This window comes from Melozone crissalis, unplaced genomic scaffold (genome assembly GCF_028551555.1).
Source record: "Melozone crissalis strain CALT ecotype California unplaced genomic scaffold, PUWL_Pcris_2 ptg000009l_1, whole genome shotgun sequence".
Lineage (NCBI taxonomy): Eukaryota > Metazoa > Chordata > Aves > Passeriformes > Passerellidae > Melozone > Melozone crissalis.
The window spans coordinates 13973523-13995001 of record NW_026535787.1 but is presented as its reverse complement, the minus strand read 5'-3'; the positions used below and the strand labels follow the sequence as shown (position 1 = coordinate 13995001).

Genomic DNA, 21479 nt, shown 5'->3' with positions numbered 1-21479 from the left:
CATTTTAATAGCATAAAACACATTTTTGCCAGCATTGCACTTCTGATTTTGCCACTGATTATGCTTGCCCTCAATGTAAGCAGAATGTAGAAAATGCAACACTTCTTAAGTGTCCTGAGAAGGTCCTGTAGTACATCAGGGAATAATGGCTCCAGTCTTTAAAGCATGGATGTATTTCCTAGTGAATCATCAAGTGCATATTCTCTATTTCACCAGAGAAGCTACAGCTATTTGGAACTCCTTAAACCATTAGCAAATAACACAAGTGATACTTAGGCTGAAGCTCATGAAACAAAAGTTTGTGTTGTAGAAGAAACGAGTGAATATTCCAGTCCAAGCTGTGCTGGTATTGTAGAAAATGGTCCATGAAAAGTTCCCTGATAATTTCATTCTTCATTATGCAACAGACCTAGTATCATCACTGATAACTAAATGGCAAAAGCTAGAATTGCAAATTGGGAAATAAATGCCATTTCCAAGACTTTAGAGCTTTATTTCAGGCAGTACCTGCAGCACTGCAACCTACAGAAACTATCCAAACAATATCTATTTGGTACATAGGTAGCAGAGAAGCAAATCCATTAAATAGAAAACAGGTTTAAAATTGTAAATATAAATTAAGTGTAAAAAAGAGCATCCATCCATTTACAGAACAGATAACAAATTTGGACTTAATTTAAGGCATCCAGTTAAAGAACAGCTTAAATTGTTCATTTCCTAAATCAATGTCTTTTCCTAGGTTAAGTTCTTAATACAGAAGAGTTAATAAATTTTACATTTTCTTTCCCTTTTGGCTCCTTAAAATAATCAAAAACTTTGTTTCTACTGGCTTAATTCTTTCCCAGTAGAAAGTGACCATAAAATTTTACTAAAAGTGAAAAGAAAAATATACAGAAATGAGAGAATTCTGAGCTGGTGTAACACCAGTATAGACAGCCATGCACACAACATGAATATCTCTGTCTTTGTGTATGTACAGGCCCCTGGGCTTACTCTGAATAACAGATAATTTACCTTCTATCCCAAAAGAGGAACAAATCTGAAGAGCCCTCTGGTCCTGTGGCTAATAGTTAGTACGGACTTGCCAATACAATCAAGATCTCAAAATAATTACTAGCTTAATTTTTGGCTTGATTTCCACATCACTGCAGATACTGTAACTCAAAGGACTGTGGGGAGCTCAGACAGCTGATTGAGCTACTTGAGAACTTGAAAATTTCCATATTGGCTCACAGTTTCCCTATTTCCCCAGGTCACACAGGAAAGCTTCCCTTTCTTTCTAACTGAATACAATCCTACTCCTGCAAAATCAATCTTCTTACTTAAATACTGTCACCTCTCAAAACTAGAGATAGATGAAGGAACACCATAAAGTATTCAGGTTTCCATGGATCAGATGGCTCCTGAAATTCTACTATTCAGGGCTTGTATATGGCCCTTTATTTGCTTATGTCACAGGGTAAAAGCCTCTATATATATCTCAACAGCGTTAATTATCTAACATGTAAGTGACCCTCTTGGTCAAGTTCATTTATTTAACTTCTTCCAGTCACAACATTCCTGCTCTCTAATTTCATAGTCTTAATATGCAAAGCCCACTAAATTCATTTGGGGCTTAAAAACAAAAGAGAAGAGAACTTTGATGCCTGATTGAATCGTTTCAGAGAGTTTCAATTGCATCATCAAACATAATTGTGGCTGGCTACATAAATTGTTCTGGTTTGCAGGCCTGTGCCAATACTGCAACAACAAAAACATTCATATGATATTGTAAGTGGGAGTTTTTTCCCTAGGTTATAACTTGTTTCACCACAATATGTAGGTGAAACAGGTTATAACAATTTTCTCCAATACAGCAAAGAGATTGGCCTTGTATATTTCCCAGGTATTCAAAGAAGAATCATTCACAAAGAGCAGGATTTGGATAGCTCAGAAAAAAAAAAAAAAAAAAGATTTTTCCTGGAATCAATTAAAATACCCTAGATACATCTCTGTTTTCTGTGACTCATTTCAAATAAAGACCTGATCCTTGATGAGCAAGAATTTAATAGGGCTCACATTTCAAAAAGAAGGACAAAATATTCTACTGACACTTTAAGACTGTTTCTTTTTGTGCAGGGAAAACCAACATAAACAAGGAGCAAAAAAAATCAGATTCTTTTTATTAACATTTGTAATAGCTGAAGTGAAGTTAATAGGCTTGGGAAAAAATAGACTTGACCTTTCAAAGAAAAAGATTATCTCTGTCTATTGCATGATCATGAAAACTATTAAAAACTCTACAAGCCCCACTCTACAAATATTTATGATTTGCATGCAAATACAATATCAATTCAAACTTGGAAAAAAAATAAATTATTAGCCTAAACTCTGCAGTATTTAGAAACAATGTCACAGGAATTTTTTCAGGGAGAACCAGGTTATTGTTGCAATGGAAAAAAGCAGAATTCAACTGTTTATGCAGTGTTCATTAAAAAATTAAAAGTCACAGGTTGGGTTTTCCTTGGTGATACAAGGTATTTAAGAGACATTCAGTGAATCTCTATGAAATAGAGTACATAGTACAGCAAAAATAGAGTATAAAATCCTGCCCTAAATCCAACACATAAGTTGCAACTGGGACCTCTCTGCATTGGCTCCTTTCACTCATTTTATGTTTTTAGATCATAAATTCCTCAGGGTATGCAGCATATGCCTCTTTGGACACATGCTGCATACAGTGGAGCCACTGTCTCATATCAAGCCCCATCTGTTATTGTGATTTGTATTCCAAAACAGGGCTTGAAATGCTAATTACAAATAACATTGATCAGCACTCATATTTCTGCTAGAATTAGATGCTGTGACAGTGGGGCACTAAACTGTGTCCTCACACTTGTGCAGCACACCCAGGAATCAGTGACAATTTTGTATCAGCAATCAGGATGTGCTGTCCTTCAGGGATGTGTGTAGAGACCTGCGTGCATGCCCAAAATCCATTTCATAACTGATTATGCCAAATTGCATCCAATCACTATCTTTCCTCCTGTTCTAAAAAAAGCAGCTCTTCTCCTGCCTTCTCCTCTTTTCCCTGGGAAAAGGGCCAGGCCTGCTGGATGCACAGTGGTCTGTGGGAATTTGCCGTTTGAAGTCCCAGCTGGAAGGGGCACGGCCAGGTTGGCACATCAGGACAGGCAGTGCTGGGGATTCAGGGACTGGAAGGACACAGGCAGAGTACATGCTCCAAGCAGAGAGCTTTAGCTTGGCACCAATACAGCAGATGAAGCTGTGGCCTTGGACTAAGCCTCCATTTTCATCTTTACACCTTTAATGGTGAGACAAACACCTTCCAGCACACACTGCGTTTTGTTTATTCAACCTTACCCACCCCTCATGTATTTATGGGCTATACAGCCACAGAAGTGATTACAGAGGGCATCTAATGTGACCTCCTGGAAAACTTCTCATTTAACTTTCAAGAGAAGTCAGAGGAAAGGGAAAGACCCCCTTATTTCAAATACTTATTGAAAGAGAGACCGCACACTGTGTGGTAGCTTGTTCTAAGAGCTAAATGATAAAAGGACGGAGGAAAAGGCTTCTTTGCTTCTGGTTTGAACTCACTTGGCTTCAACTTTCAAATACACGCTTCTGAGGTACTGAAAATCCTTTATCAAAGCTGCATTTTCCAAAGAGATAATTATAGAGCTCATACTCATTAATATTATCCTCCTTAAGCCCAGCTGGGTTACTTCTTTGATCTATGACTTTGGTGCATATTTTCCATTCTTTTGGACACAATAAATTCAAAACTCAGGAAAGTCTATGTCCCAGTTATAAGATCTATCATTGGATAGAAAACATTTTGAATCCATGCAAGCTCAGAATGATATCACATTTAGCAGTCTTCCTAATCCACATGAGGTACGTTTACATTTTAGTAAAATAAGAACCATATGATTGAGGAACTATATTCTAAAGTTAATAAAAGTAAAATTAAAAAAATAAGAACATCACTTCATGTATTCTTTTAAGGATCATTATGTTAATATTATTGCTTGAACAGCTTTTCCATCCTCTGTGCAAAAAATCATCCCCTAAAGATACTCTTAATTCAACAGAAATTATGAATAAGGTGCAGTTGATATCAAGAAAAAACTGATACAAAAATGAATCCCTTGAATAAAGAAAATATTTTTATATCTATGCTTAATTTATGTTGTTGAATGATGGGATATTATTTTAAAAGTTATCAGATATAAGTAATATTTTCAATTTAAGACTATGTTCCATGTTCTACCTTAATTTCTTCAATTCACCTTTTCCTTCTCTTTCTGTGTGCAAAACACTACTGTATTATTTAACAACTATTCAATAATTTAATCACTGCTAGTTTTGTTCCCTATTCACCTAATTTGGTAGGAAAGCACAAGCCAGGCTTTGGGCAAGCCAGAGCAGGAGGACCATGGGGCAAATATAGCAGTATATTTTATAGGTCAAGGACTATTCAGTATTTCAGAACATTTATTCAAGATTCAGCAAAAACTCTCCCATGAGCAATACACAGAATTCTTTCTTTGGCAAGAGCAAAGGAAGGAACATAACTGTATTTATTCTCATTCTTTTTATCTTCCTCATAGACTCTGTCAGCACACCAGTAGGAAGTGAATATAGATTTTCATTTGGTTATCACTATTACTGAGTTCAACCACATTTCAGAGAATATTCCAGCAACACATCAGTTTAACCACCTGCAGCTGGAATTAAGAATATAAGACTTACACAAACACTGGATAAATTTCAGGTTTCAACTGCACCAACATTTAGAGCTTTTCTGCTATTTTCTCTCATTTTCAATACCCTTTATTAAAAGTTATTTTGGGAACATTTCAAACATAAGTGAGTGGCTAACATTTGTAACCTTTGAACAAAGCATAGTCTTTGCAAGTCAGAAAGATGACCTTTAACTTGAAATATTTAAAGAAGAGAGAAACTGCTTTGTCTTAATGCAAAACTATTAGAAAAAATAATATATAAATACTGCTATATTGCTCCAAAGTGGAAATCACAGAACAGGAAAATGGTAGACAGAGCCTCACATAAACTGCCTCAATTCCAGGAAAGGTCAAGTCAGAGACTAGACCAGAGCAGACCTTCTCCTTTAGAACACAAAAAATGAAAATACACAATTCCTTAACACGCAGCAATTCCCTATGAACTAAGACACTTACTAAGTATCTAATTCCATTCATGGCATGATTCTCATCTAGCTTTTCACCTGTGTTTTTTAAGCAACAGCTATGAATATGCAAGAAGAAAGTATTTTACTACATAATTACCTAGAGTACAAATTATGAATTAGTTACCCAGAAAGATGGTACCTCTTACCTCAACCACTACAGAGAAATTCTGCAGTCTATGTCAGGAAATGAAGAAGAAAATACTTGCTCAAATACTTAAATAATTATTAAAAAGGGAAAAAGGAGAACTCTGTAGAAACACAGCTTGCTAAAAGCATGGTCAGGAATTGCATTGCACCATTCCCTTTTCATTTCACCATTCCACCTAATTACAGCTCCTTTTCCCACACTGACTGACTTTCTCCATTGTCACACTGCAATCTTTCTCTACTCAATTTACTTTTGTAATAAAATATTAAAATGGGGGGACAAAATGAGAAAATAGGCTCAGTTTCTCTTCTGTGACAGAAAAATTTGGAAGAAAAAAGAAGTGGGAAATAAAGAACAATGAAGTATTCAGATTTTTTAAATTTAAAATATCTTTAATTCCACTGTATTTTGAGGATTACTGGACAGAATCCAAATATTCTGAAGAAGGCCTATGTGTAGCCATAATAATCAAGATGAAATTTAAACCATTAGTAGGGATTATATATTACAATTTAAGCTACGAAGATGAATTGCCTTTACACATTTGATTGGTTTTTGCTTTTTTCTTTTTTTTATTTAAAATTTAGAATATCCATGTCTCTCTTACTGCCTTAAAAAATAGCAATTCCTTCTAATTCCAGAGGAATCTAGAATTAATCTGTCTCTAAATTAATTTTCTGCTTACAAGAAGAAGATTAGGCAGACAATGCATTTTAGATATTTTATATATTAGAGGTAGATTTACCTTGTCACCTTCAGAGAAAGTCATTCCATCAATGGCCCTCTTCCAAGTAATCTCTGGAACAGGTTCTCCTTCTGCTTCACAGATGAGGGTTGCTTTCCCATTCTCAAATGTGGTTTCATTTTTAAGTTGTATGATTTGAGGCTGCACTGTTAAAAATACAAATTGCGTTACTGATCCTGCACAAATAATGTAATATCAAAATCTATCTTTAAACCACCTCTTTTTTTCTGTATTAACTAAAGTTTTAATGTTATTATCTATAAAAGCAATTAACTTTTCTGACCTCAAGCTGCACAGCAACCATTTCTATATGTCCCATGAGCTGGACATCCTGCTCCCTTGGTGGGGTAGAGAGGGATGGGTCCTGGATTTGTGACTGTGTTTATGTGCTTTTTTCCCCTTAGGGACAAGCTTCCCAGGAGCTGTGGAGTCTCCCTTCCTGGAGATAACCAAAACCCAGCTAGATTTGTCCCAAGATATCTACTCTGTCTGACTCTGGCCTAGATGGTCTCCAGAGGTGCTTTCCTATCTCAGGCATTCTTTGATTCCATAATGCATTTTTTTTGTCTTCAAATGCACATTATTCAGAAAGAAAAACAGGAATTATTACCATTCTTTGACTTTGATCTTTAGCAATGTTTCACTGGCCTACATGAATTACAGATTTTAACATATCCCCCAGCAACAAACACATTTCACTGTTATTAACACGATGGAGAATTTAAGAGTCATCTGATTCAAAGGTGCTCATCCTTACTTACCAAGTAAACTGGTGGTAAGATACATTTTTAAAAATCCAGATATTTTTTGCATTCTTCAAATCATTCCACTTTATAGCCTCAATTACATATCAGCTACTTCTTTCAATCTGTACTGTACCTTATCAGGTTATTTATGCATACAATAAAATTTCTGGTTACATGCAAATAGTTTCACATAGAGGATTTATCTATACAAGTCTGCATTAGTACTGTGCATAGAGTATTACTCTCTTCTATGACATTCAAGTATCTTCATTAATTTTTTTTGTCTTATCTATTACCTCATATATAATGATTAATAAGTTTCTCTGAACTTATTCCCCTTGTACATTGATGAAGACACTCATCCCCCTGAAAAACCCAACATGTAATCCTGTAAGAAGAACATGATTCAACATGTTTACACCCAAAAGCAGTGAATAAAATTTACATGAGTGAATCAAAAATTAGGCAGCTCTTAAGATTAACTTCATCAGCTTTAAGTACATTTGCTGAAATGCATTTTCCAAGTAGTTTCTCTGAGCTTCACTTTTGAGGAAGCACTACTATAGTGTATTCCTTATGAAACAGAAAATAAAGAGATGTAATCTGTCTTCTAAAGGGGTTACTAAAGTGTGTGCTCTGGAGCACAGCAATGTTGCCTTATGTTCATGGATCAAAATGGGAAAGATGCTCATTCAGGAATGGGCACCAGGAGAATGGCTTGACCCCTTCATTAACACAGCATCAACAGACCCTGTTCAGGTCAGGCTGTTCGGGGATTTGTCAAGCACTATTTTGAAAAATGTCATGAGCAGAGAGCAGACAACCTCTCCTCAGCCTATTGCAGTGCCTGGCTGTCCTGGTGAGGGGTGTCCAACCTCCTGCTTCATTTTATGACTCCTCAGTTTTAAGTATTGTCTCACAGATGCTACATTTAGCATCACCATGAAGAATAAGAAAAGCACGCTCAAAATTGCTATCTGTAGGCACATCACCTACTTTTTATCCACTTCTCCACACAATTCTTGGTCTCACTTCTCAACCCTTTTCTCCATATTCCTTCTGTTGCTTCTCTACTGTCTGTTCACCCTTTACTATTATGAACTAACTATTGTGTGTTTACTGCATAGAGATGAGAAACAAATAGCATTTTACCTAAGAAAGCACTGAACTAATAATCCTGCTTCATTAATTTATAATCTATGGTGAATGACATCATGTGATGAAATAAAACAGCTTGAGTGATCAGGAATTCTTGAAATGTCAACTGGATACAGATTTTTTGGTTGCAGTAGAAGGTAGCAAGCAAATCATTACATCAGGATATCAATTTGGCCAAGAAAATACAAAATTTCTCTGTGGTACAAAAGGGATGTCAGTGGAAAGACCTAAAAATCCCACCAGAATTAGAGAGAAAAGATAATTATGTTAAATTCCAAAATAACTTTAATTATTACTCTCACTTTCAGGATCATTCAAATGCCCATGAAATATTTCACCTTGGAACTCAAGTGCTCTATTTCTATAGCCATAACACCTACAAAAGAAAATGTTCTATCCTTTCATTACTTTAATATATCATCCTTCCTGGATAAAAAGATGAGCTATAACAGACATAAAGCTTTTTTTTTTTTTTAAGAGGGATCATACATAGTATTTCATGCCAAAAATTCTCAAAAGTTATAATTATTTCCATCAAAATGAGTTCCCCATCTGGACAACATGACAAACAATGTAATTTGCTCAAGATGATGCAAAACACAAAAATAATTCTTAACCTTAGACTTATTCTGAATTCCTTTAAGACCTTTTTCAAATGGATCACTACAAGACAAAAAGTTTTAGCTTGACATTTTAGACAAGAGTACCTGACATTTAAAGGAATAAGCACTGATTAATCATCAAATACATCTAGCTGACAGTTATTACTTGGAAGAAGAGAGCTCATATGGGGGATATTATTTAATTAATTCATTTTTGTAGGTCACAAGTCATAACTTACTATTGACTAGAAGTTTTTACACTGTTTGAATACTTTTCAATGACATTTTGGACATTGGAAAATATTAAAAGACATTTGTATACATGTAAATAAAACTAGTTGAAAATGCCAAAACTAGTATTGACAGAAATCTTGGAACAGTCACTTCCCCCACCCTCCTGCCTCCAATTTTTAACTGTTCTTTCTAAATTGATAAGGTCACTCTCAAACTGAGTTGGTATTTGCTTTTTGTATTATGGAAAATATGAAGCAAATAAAAATACAGAGCCTTGGAATGCAAATTCAGGAAGCCTTCAGGGTTTTGCTGCTTTCTTCAGACAAAAAATATTGAAATATAGATTTTGTGATGTAGTTGAAACATTTGTAAGCTAAATGACCTGGCTCAAATGAAAGAATGCTTGAAAGGAGCTAAACTTAATGAAAATTATTTAAGGTAAGGAACTATTATTACTAGACATGCATTGTTAATTATGAACAGAGTGATGATGTCAAATGAATAAACGACATTTATGATAGGAAAGTTTGTTTTCTGAGCCAAGAAGGTTGGTTTTAAGTTTCCTAGCACTTCCTCAGTAAACAAGTTTCTCTCAGATTCCTTCCTTGGACTATTCTGGATTTGTCTCATTGCTGTGTACATTCAGCCTCCCCATAAAGCCTATGATGAACATGGATAGCAGTCTGAGGAATTTGCTTACAACTAGTTTGATGGAAAAGGTACACATTTTATTGAATTCACAGACTTCTACCCATCCCTTTAAATATGAACAGAGTGATGACGTCAAATAAGAAATAATATTTACTGATTGGAAAGTTTTTTTTCTGAGCCAAGAAAGTTGGTTTTCAGTTTCCGAACATTTCCTCAGTAAACAAATTTCTCTCAGATTCCTTCCTTGGACTATTCTGGATTTGTCTCATTGCTGTGTACATTCAGCCTCCCCATAAAGCCTATTCTGAACATGGATAGCAGTCTGAGGCTTTTGCTTACAACCAGTTTGTTGGAAAAAATACCCAATTTATTGAATTCACAGACTTCTACCCATACCTTTAACAAAGACTTTCATGAAACCTGGAAAGCAACACATGTATAAAACTTGACATAGTCCTGGTTACGTTTCACCAAAAGAATTATTTTAAACAGTTTGATATTGATACAAACTTGCTTGTACTGGTGAGAGGCCTGGTGTATGTCTGTGTGGCTGCCTGATGAATCACTTGATTAAAGCATCCCAGGAGGAATCATCCCTTCCTGCTGTCCTCCTGCACAGACACCTTTGAATCAGGTGGCAAAACTGCAACCCCATTCTCCTGGAAACTTCTGGTACAATTTGAGCTTAGTAAACAGGCTAGAGCCCAGCATGGAAATACCCAAGAAAGAGGTTTCAGAAATTTGATTCATTTTATGATAAGGATTCACACACATGCCAGTATGAAATGCTGACCTGACTTAGCACACCATGAACTGAGTCTCTCTCTTTGGATGGTGCTATTGAAACATGGTAAAATGCTATTACTGCTACACACTCAGAAGGGTTTAAGACTTGTCTTCTGGGACAGCTGTCATTACCGTCTGGATATGTTTTATTTTAAAAAAGTAGAATTATTCCTAAAAAGTGAGGAAGTAATAAGGAGGAAAAAGGAATGCAGAAAGTACATGGACTTGTAATGATGCCTCAAGTTTTAGCTTTTGTATTTTTCAGATTCTGTCCTGCTGTAGTGTGTAGTTCTGAGCTTCATATTAGGGGATGGTGACCTCTCTTCACAGAGTAGGGAGACAAAACAATTCCTTCTCCAGCTGGGGACCAAGGACAAATGATCCAAATTTCAGGCCCAAGAGCATAAACAGTGGACTGAAGAGAGAAAAACAAGAAGGATGGGACTTCATAATCTAAAGCTGTAACTGGACAATTAACTCCAATATGATAATGGACCAGAACTTATAAAAGTGTGGGACCTCGTGACCAGTCATCCATTTTGTGCCCATTTTGGGTTCAGCTTGGGTGCAGCCCTGGCTGGGCTCTTGTACTGCCCAAGGTGAATCCATTGAGGCCTTTTAATAAATATCTACTTTATGCTTTACCTCCTGCCTATTCTCTGTTCCAGGTCAGCTTTCAAAAGGCATCACTAACATTACACCTGGACTTGCTGAACTTTATGATATCTGGGAGGAGCAGGCACAGATTGCTCCATACACAGATCCACGGCATTCTCCTTCCAGAGGTATCAGTGAATTTAAATGAAAAGCTTCCATGTATGTATTGAAAAGCATCTCATGACAAACAAAACTAACCACAAAAAGCATATTAAATAAATATATAAATAAATACATATATAACATATATATATTTTTATATATAAAATATATAATCTATATAAAAATATATAAAATATAACATATAAGTTTACTTGCTAAGCCCAAAAGAAAATTATTAAGGCATGCTCCAGGTACTATATAAAGGAATGCACCATTAAGACTGAAAATAAGGGGAAAATTTAGACAACTTGTCACCCCAATCTCAGAAGCACAAGACAGCCTTTTTGGTTCCAAGATGAATGGATTTTGAAGGACTAAATTAACATAAAAGTTTTGAATTTTAGCATTTGAAATAAACACAAGAGGGATAAGATAGGAGAGGTCAGTTATATTTCCTCCTGTCAGATGACAAAAAATATATTAATACCAGCATATAGTTTCTCAATAATCAATAAAAATTACATTTTGAATGCAAAAAACTGAAAAAAACTTTTCCACTAAACAACATTCAGATTATAATTAAAAAGGCATCTAGAAAATAAAATTAGTATGTGTTTAAATTTTGCATTCAGTACAAAGTGTCATTTGTAATGCTGTTTGAGGTATCCCTTCATTTGATTTTTGTGAAGTCATTTGTCAGAACCCACTGAAATGCCAGTGAAAAACTTTTACAATAAAATATTACTCAGACTGCCCTCTCACTGATTATGGAGATAAAACACCTATATCATAGAGAACTTCAAATTAACTTTTGCTAGAACTGCCCTAAAATTTTTATTTTTATTGATTTTGATTAAAGAAAGAATATTTTTTCTTTCCAGGAAAAGAAATTATTAAACATATAGATGCAGTTTCTGTGACCTAAGTACAGAAAAGAGAATACTTGTTGAAAACCTGAACACTAAGTATCATCAAATTGTATAAGCACGTATTGGAGTGATAAAGAAGTGGAAATAAAAAACTAGAGCAAACAAAATGAAAACCCTAGGAATATAAACATTATTCATATTAAGCACAAGTATGTCTTTAATTAAAGCTAATTTTCTTTCATTTATTCTGATTATCTTTTTTATTCTAACATAAATGAAGCCTACTGCCATCACCTTGGAGAAGGAATGATGAAGAAATGAAAGTTTACTTTGGAGAAAGTAAGAAGATATAGGAAGCTTCAATATATTGAATTTACTGACTGTTCTTAAATCAACTGCTTGTTCTTATGTTATTTTTGGAAATATTTTTTGGGTTTCCATAGATGTAAAAATGTGGTATTTCATAATATAAAACGATAATTTAGATGCATCTAAACACACAAATTTATAAATATGGCCAGTTACTACTGAAAAAGAAAAAAAAAATAAAGTGGAACAGTATAAGTGAAAGTGATAACTACCAAACAGAGATAAATACAGAGAATATTTTTAAAGAATTAAAGGATGAATACCTATGGTTTCAAGCTGTTCAGTAGTCAACATAAATGAATTGGAATTAAAAACCTTACCACAAGTTCTAAGCATTAATCGATAAGATCTTTTAGGTAGTAATTGCTAATGTTACAAAAAACAACTATGGCAGGTAAGAAGAGGACAGACAGAGATAATCAAATCATATCAACAAAGACTGAGAGAAACAGGGTTTTTTCTCTCTTTTCAGAACAAAGCACTGATACAGATGAACTGGGGAAGGCAGGGCATGTGCCTATAGGTTTCCACACATATACCAGAGCTGCAGAAAAACTGTCAGAGTAAGCATTTTACATCAGAATAAAAAAGGGTTTTAAGCACTGATACTGAAAAACACGTAAAGTTAAACTAAAGAATCTAGGTCATGTATGGAAACTAAATATGTAGCTATTACATGACAGTAAAATGAGCATGTTTATTCAAAAGTCCTGTGCTCTAGAAAGTTTAAGCAGTGAATTCTATAATATTACTATTATTTTTACTAAATTATGGTTATATTACTGTTATTATGAGTTTTAACACTGCCAGAGCCATGTTGTAGAAACAGTAGTCATTGCCCTAAGGAGTTTGCATTGTAAAGTAAAATTAAAGATAGCAGACATGTGAGACAAATAAGCTAATGAATCGAGAGAGAAAAATGCAATTTAATAGGTCAATTTACCATAAACAAGTTGTTTGTGTACTATTTAGCTATAATAACCAACCATCTGCCTCATCATTTTCAGACTGACACTTTCTTTAACACATTTAATGGAAAAAAGATAAATACTTGTTGGCTGGATATATGACTGTATATAATCTGTGTGAAAGAGATAAAAGTGAAGTTTATTGCAGGAGACATTAAAATCCATTACAAATTAGCTATAACCTCTTAGGGCAGAGATGTGGGAGACACTAGAGAATTCTGGGCACACTTAAACATAACAAATTATTTTCCATGCAAGAAAGAAAATACCTAAGAAATTTAAGAGTTTAGGATTTCATGGAAACATTAAGGATGTGTAGGTTCATAATGGATTTAACAAACTCATTGTATCCATTAAAACAGTAGGATTTTTCTTTCCATGGAGTCCCCAGAAAAATGGTTGCTAAAAGATGAAAAATATATACAGGAAATCCTCACTCTTAGTCTGATGTCTCCTTTTCCCTATCTCTTTCATTAAAATTTCCTTTCTCCCGGCAAGTAAATTTCAGGAACACTTAAAATTACTTGTATAACACACACAGTTATTTCTCACTGAAATTTCCGCAACTTAATATCAATATTAAAAAGTAATTTCTATTCGTTCCATTTTTTTTTTTTTTCAATTTTGGATATAGAGTTGAAGGAAATATTTCAGTTTTCCTAACCAAGATGCTATACTTGTTGAGGCTGGGATAAAATTTAATATTTTATTTCATCTTCTTTCATTTGAAAGGTAATTGAGAATAACTCTCCAGTACCTCAGAACCACAGCCCAATGGAATGTCAGCATTATACAAGACAACATCTACCCCCTTCAATGTCAATTATCAGATTCCTCTCTCCCATTAGAACTCTTTCAATTTCATAAATTATTATTACCTTTAGCTGGGAATTATTGGTAAATCCTTAATATTTGATTTTTTAAAAATTAATTCTGTCTTCAGTATGGCATTTAACTGTTCAAATAGAAATTATCTTTCTCTATAATCCAAGCTATACTTAATGTAAATATATATTTATGTATTTACATTAAATATAGCTTGTATTATAGAGAAAGATAATTTCTCTATATATAATTTTTTATATATATATATATATATATGTGTGTGTGTGTGTGCGTGTGTGTGTGTGTGTGTGTGTGTGTGTGTGTATAAACCCCAACACATTAATTTTTGTAGCTTTCTCATAAGTTACAGCCTTTTTTGTTTTGCACAGTGATTGTGAGGGATGTTTTCTACATTCTCACAAATACTCACTCTCACTAGGTTATATCTCAACAAAAGTTCAAATAAATTATCAGTTCTGTGTAAAGGAGGGAATCATTAGCACAGCTGGGGTGGGGGAACATAGAAAGAGAAATAAGGTGTTTGAGGTTATTACTTTTATCCTTTGAAGCTCAGCACACACAACATTGTTGTGACAACACCTGCAATTGTATAATTAAAAAATAGATGTCAAGAAAGATAAATTAAAAAAAATAAATTAGGAAGATCTCTGCATGGCATTGCCTTACTAAAACCCCTCACTGCTTAGAAGTCAAGGTAACCTGCTTTTTCCCCTTTTCAGAACTTCCCCCTTTCTCCTCTTGGTTTCCTTGCAAGCAGTCAACTTCTAAATTAAAACCAGAGTGAATTAACTATTTAACACTCCATTGTACACTGCATGTGAATAGCAGAAAAGCAAATGCTGAAGATAACCTTTTCAAAATGAAATTCAGATGTAAAGGTTTAAGCAGCCGACAGGGACAAAAGAAGTTGTAAAATCATACAGAAAGCACTTTGCTGCATCAGTAGGCAGCTTGCAGAAATACTATTGAACTAAAAATTGTGAATTAACACATATTTCCTTACTGTTCACATTTTAAAAGGAAAGATGGACCATATTATGCAGTACTTACCAAAAACTTGAAGAACTGTCTGTTTTTTGTCATTTCCTGCTTTGTTTTTAGCATTGCAGATATAAGGACCCGCATCGATATTTTTTATATCTCTTATTGTTAGTTGTGCATTGCTTCCTCTCAGGACATATTTTTCATTTTCTTCAATAAGTTTACCATTCCTAAAAAAACAAAAAAGGTATAAATCAGACACTAAGATTCAGTAACAATGTGCTATAGAAGCATCAATAGGCTGAAAATAATATTTGAGGGAAGAGACTAGTATTACACTACCCTCAAAAATCACAATGTAATAATTTGTCAGGTTAAAAAAATATATATATGCATAAAAATACTATAATACCTTTATTCTTAAATGTTCAATATTGACCTAATGTAAGAAAAAATGGTTGTGAATAAGATTTTTACATATGGCTTACACTCAAGGGAGGGCATAAGGAAATTGGTTATATATTGTATGTGAGAAACTATTAAAAGCATATTTTTCAAGAGTAGCATCTGCAGTTCACAGTAGTAACACTGTAGCAACTTACGAAAAAAATTAAATTAAATTCACGTAGAGCCCATTGGCACATCAAGAACCCATCCAAATTATTTCCTCTCAGTTGTTGTTGGCTAGCCACAACTTAGCAAGCAGGCATGTCTCCAGATGTTAGAATGAGCTGTGACCAGATGGTGCAGAAATAATAAAATCTGCAAGCAATTCTGAGGGCTGATTGAGGCTTGACCGGTCCATTTGGCCACCTTGGCCTGCACACAGCTGCTTTTTCAAGAGGGCTTTACTCAAACATTCTATTTTATTCAATATTCCTAGCTTAGAACGTTAAATTTTTTTCAAGATTTGAACAAAAAATATTTCCATTTTATTCTCATATAGTGGTAACTACATGCATTTCATATTTTCCTAAATAATATATTCTCTAAAAGACAGGATACTGTTTTTTTCTTGGGAGAATCATAACTGTTAGTAGGAGTACCCTGATATCTACATAGTTTGCACTTAGTAATAACACTTTTTTGTAAATAATTCTAATCCACTTAGTTACCAACATTATGATACTTGTTCATTTCCTTTCCAAAGAGAATCACAGAAACTGATTTACAGAACAGGAAAGGCCTAATTTTCCATATCAGAGAGTCTCACAGAAAACCAAACCTAACCAAAACCAGAACAAACAGAAAAAGTCACTCAAACCCACTACACAACAACAAACAAAGAAATAAAACAACAACAAAAAATCCCAAACAACCAAAAACCCCTGGTGATTTCTTTTAGGAGAGAAAAGTATTTATTCAAGGTCAGAAGTAATTTCCAGGTACCTGTTTTCACAATCATCGATATCTATAGCAGTTTCTCAGCATAAATAAGATTATGAGCACTTCCCTGGACCCTCTAGTGAGCAGAGAGATTCATATTGATGCTGATATTGGATAACAGGAAAACATGAATAATATACTTAAAGTGGATTATTTCTTTTGTAAGATAATTCTAAGTCCTCTCAGCAAAGACCAGGAAATTGATCCAGCTAAACTTTAGCAGTGTAAATTATCTCCACAGCTATAAACAATGTTTTCAGTAGGACAATTCACATGAGTAAAGATTTCCAGTTCATGACCTGTAGTTACAATAGGATCTTTATCTTTCACTCCTGGGTTATTTAATTCCATTAGTGTATTGCATCTCTGAAGTTTATGCTTTACACTGATGTAATATCAGCTTCAACAGACATCCCAGTTCCATGGAGAATTAATCAGATTCTCTTAATGCACAAAATATCAACAAAATATATACATATATAGATGGAGCAGCAACTAAACTTTGATGACCTTTTCTTTTTGACAAGGTATTTCAAAGTGACTAATTTTTATAAGTGCACTAAAGGATTTCTGGAGAAAAACTGACATATTAGTTCAGATGAATCCATTTCAAATTGATCTAAACTAAATCCTATCAGCACCTGGAAATAAAAATGGTCAACTAAATAGTTCAACTTCACCACATTAGCTAGTGTCTTAGCCAGCCAAGAGCTAAAAGTTTGAGAGTATTGTTTTGTCCAGCATTTTGCTTACAGTCAACACGAGTCCCTTCAATAGAAATGTCATCTGATTTTAAAAATACAGATATTTTTCATGGCCTATCTGAAGTTGATCTGTTAAAATCAGTTCATTGGAAATCCAAAAGGAAACAAGGGTAGTAAAAATTCAGATAATTTACTTTTTTATTTGACTAAAATAGCAGTGGACTGTAAGACTACCTTTGAATAGATGCAGATTATGCAGGCCTTAATGAAGAAACTTCATTTGACTGAATGATTGAATATTGGTGTGAGAGCCCATTTTAAAAGGCAACAAAGGCAGAAGAACATGGAAATGTGTAAACACAAGTCCTCAGTCTTTATGAACCACCTTAACGAGCATGGATATACTTTTTACAACAAGAAAACCAAATCCTGCAGCAGAATGGAGTAAAAAATCATTTACCACCCTTTTTGTCAGTACTTTTCCACAGCTCCTCAGGAGACTGAATATGGTTCAGAATGTTTTGCAATGAGACATCAGGAAAAGCTATAATTATGATTTTCTCTTAGAATATCTAACACCATCTCTCTGAGGCCATTAGCTATACCTAGCTAATCAGAGAATTCAGAAAACAGGCTTCCATGAAATCACTTTATTACGCCTAGCCATTTTAAAAATGTTTAACCTGAGACAAATTAAATAAAATGACTGAACTCACATAGATAAAAGGTGAGGTTGGATTTAAAACCGAACACAATTCCCTTAATTTGCTGTGACGAGTAAGTATAATCCTTACAAAAGCACTAGTAAAACTTTATCAAATTCAAGATATAATTCCACTTGTTTATTAAAACTGAAACACAGTAAAACTGAGCTTAGTAGCAACTTACTTTCAACATCAAAAAGAACACTGAACAGAACCAAATAGGGAATAATTTGCTATTCTGAAAAATATATTCAATTAGCTTTTCAGTGGATGACAAGCATATTAAGATTAGATAAATTTGTTTAGATAAACTTCCCTAATATTCATTGAAAATGCTTTCTAGATCTTTCTCAAAATCAAGAAAAATATGTCGATCAGGTTTTCCTATGCTCAGTCTTATTACTGAAAAATCCCTGTCTGAACTATTGTAGAAAACCAAGGCCTTTATCTTGACATACTTTTTAGATAAGACCAAGGACAGGAGAAGAGATCATCTGATTATGAAATCATGGACCTGAAAATTTTAGGACCGAGATTTCAGAAATGTGATGCAGAAATTTAGGAACAGAATACCATTTATTATTGTTTGCTTTCTCTAAAAATAGAAGGAATTCTCTTTCCTCATTTTTTCCCTGCTTGCATATCAATAATAATATATTGTCCCATGGATAAATGTTCTTTTTGATGTATCATTTTACAAAATCTCAGTGTCAGCAAATAAAAAAAAAAAAAGAACAAGAACATTTTTTACCAACAAGAATTTACACCTTAATCAGAAAAAAATAAAAAGAGAATGAAAGGGGGAAAAATAAAACATCAAAAGGGAAGGGAGGGACATTAGCCAATATTCCTTATTATGAGATAGTTCCTGAAAGAGAAATAGAAGTTTGCACATGTATGATTCAATATCCAGTCCACAAGCCTCAAAAGCTTCTGGAAAATCATTACAAAAAATATTTAATGAATGGTTTAAAAATTTAGCTCCTCAAGGGCTGTCCAACCAAAGGGAAATCCTTCAGTGGGCTCTGATCAGTGAACACAGAAATAAGTGTCTCTCCAAGACACTTGGACTGTGTGTGTACAATGGTATTTATAAAACATGGAAAAAATCCCACAACTGTTAATGAGTTATCCACAAATGGTGGAAATTTATGTAATCTTCCTTCATATATACCATGATGCATGTTGTCATACACCAAAGACATTTAGGAGAGCACATTTCAGGCAACTCTTATGAATTTTGGTCAGGACATTTAAAAAAGTACTTCAAAGACGTCAAATAAAAATAATATGATCTGAATTTAATAAGAGTTCTTTGATTTGGGCTATAATATTTTGGGTTTATTTTTCCTCCTCTTTACTAAATTTTGAATTCTAAGCCACATTAAGGAATTACCTTTGCATTCTATTTATTTATATCTCCTGGGATTCAAATTGCATGAGAGAAAAATTCAACTTCACAACTGACCTTTGGCATAACAAGATTAGGATATCAAAAGAGAGAAACTTAATCTAACATTGTTCAAATGTTCCAAAGGAGGTAAAGAATTGATGAAAATCACTTCTATGCCCATTTTGAAAATGGGATGATCTTTTAATCCACTTGAAATAATATAAGTAGATGCAAATTATTCAGGTCTAAAATAGAAATGTGCACTGGTTTGAGATATTGAGATACTTTACATTCCAGAAATGATGCATATCTTTGTTGAAACTGAAAGAACACAGAGTAAATAGATATTTAAATTTTTACAAATGTTGTATGGTAAGTGTTCCCAAATGGCATAGCTATACTGTGCTCATGTCATTGATATAATGAAAAAAACACACAGGAGATTTAAAAGCAAGTCCATTTTCAAAGTATTTTGTGTTGATAAAATTATATGAAGTTACACTAAAACTTACTCAATGACACATTCCTGGGTCCAATAAGTCTCTAAATTTGTACTTCTTTCTGAATCTCATTTAAATAGAGTTAAGGTTAAATCTATTTTTACAAATGTGGAAAGTGTTACCTTAGTAGTGCTGACTTTTACTGGATATTTATTTATTGCATAAATGTGTATCTGTGCATTTATGTGCAGAAGTCGTTGTTAGACTGTTCTTGTACTGGTTTTGAGATACGAACTTATTTCTTTTCCACTCACACATGAAGAAATAATGGCAATATGGTATTTTTGGTACTTTTTGCATTTACCTTGCTGGCAACCTGAGTGCAATTGAATTTGTGTGAGCCTGTTCACACATTAACGCTTAATCCAGCCAGGACAGAAAATTCTCTTAGAATTCAGTGGAGAAATTAAGGTTGCAAAGCTTAATGGACTGTGCTAGAAGATCAGGACACATTAAAACAATGTGCTCTGATGTGGAGACCTGGGCTGAACTCACCTGTACCAAGTGATCTCAGGGGGCGGCGATCCAGTGGCTCTGCAGAACAGAGTTACTGCCTCTCCTCGATCTGCCGTGGCATTGAAGGACTTCTGCAGCAGAATGATCGTAGGGGGGACTGAAAAATAAAACATTATGTCCAATGAATGAAAAATAAAATATTTTAGTTGTTCCTGGAGAAATTTAAAATGCAAGATCCTTTGCTAATTTGGGAATTTGGGGTTACAATTAGGGATCAAGTTACCATGTGAATTATTGTCAGTAGTCTTCACATTTCTTAAATTCAAGATTTTTAATATTATCAGGACATTTATAACTTTTCTTTTGAATAGAATGAATTTTTGGAAGCCTTTTTCAGTAGTTCTTCAATTTTCTTAAAGAACATTCTATGATGACTAAAATTACACCTAACATGTATAAATCAATATACACATAAACATAAAACTTTGCCCTGATGTTAGACAGTGTTTCTAAAAGAGGGATCAGTATACAGGAGCCTTGATTATGCATATTCAATCCTTTTACTGAGCTGTAGCATACTTCCCAGCCAGAAATATCACCAGCTTCCAAAGGCCAAATGCAATGTACACCCAATGGATGAAATCTATTTGTTTTCCAAGAATTTAATTTTGTTCTAATAGTGACAAATGTTTTCTGTTCTTGATGGGATTAAGTTTTTTATAAAAATATTTATATCATTAAGAATAATAAAATAGTAACATTTTAAATGTTATAGAATCATAACAGTTCACAAAGAACCTCTACCCAACCGAAAAAATAGCAACAATATTGGAGACAGAACAACTCACAGGGTGATATTTAACATATTTGTTTACATATCCTCTTCTATTAATTAACATGCAAATATGAAGTGTTCAAGGCCAGACTGGATGGAGGTCTGAGGAACTGGGTGCAGCAGGTGTCCCTGCCCATGGCAGGTGTTTGAAACTAGATGGTCTTTAAAGTCCCTCCATCCCAAACTATTCTGTGATTCTATTAAAGATTCCAATAAAAATAATCCAAGCAGACTGGATGGGAGTTGATATATGTAGAAGAATGAATACCACAGAAAGTGAGAGGAAAGGGAAAAGATTAGGGCTTCACAAAATAAAGGTCAGCTAGCAAGAAAATCCTGGGAGATGACAGAGTGACTCAGTTATCCTTTTTATCTTTACTCTTTACTAGTGAAAAGATGAAACAGGCAACCCCAATGAATT

The 21479-nt window shown here is 34.1% G+C and overlaps 1 protein-coding gene across 1 annotated transcript in view; it reads right to left on the bottom strand.

The window, feature by feature from the left end:
* NCAM2 (neural cell adhesion molecule 2) overlaps positions 1–21479 on the bottom strand; it is a 268232-nt gene that overhangs the window by 98135 nt on the left and 148618 nt on the right. The window contains exons 6-8 of the mRNA XM_054270307.1: positions 20263–20380; positions 15150–15310; positions 6112–6257 (exon numbers count right to left, since the gene is read on the bottom strand). Of these exons, the coding sequence (XP_054126282.1) occupies positions 6112–6257; positions 15150–15310; positions 20263–20380 (425 nt within the window). The remainder of the gene's footprint in view (positions 1–6111; positions 6258–15149; positions 15311–20262; positions 20381–21479) is intronic.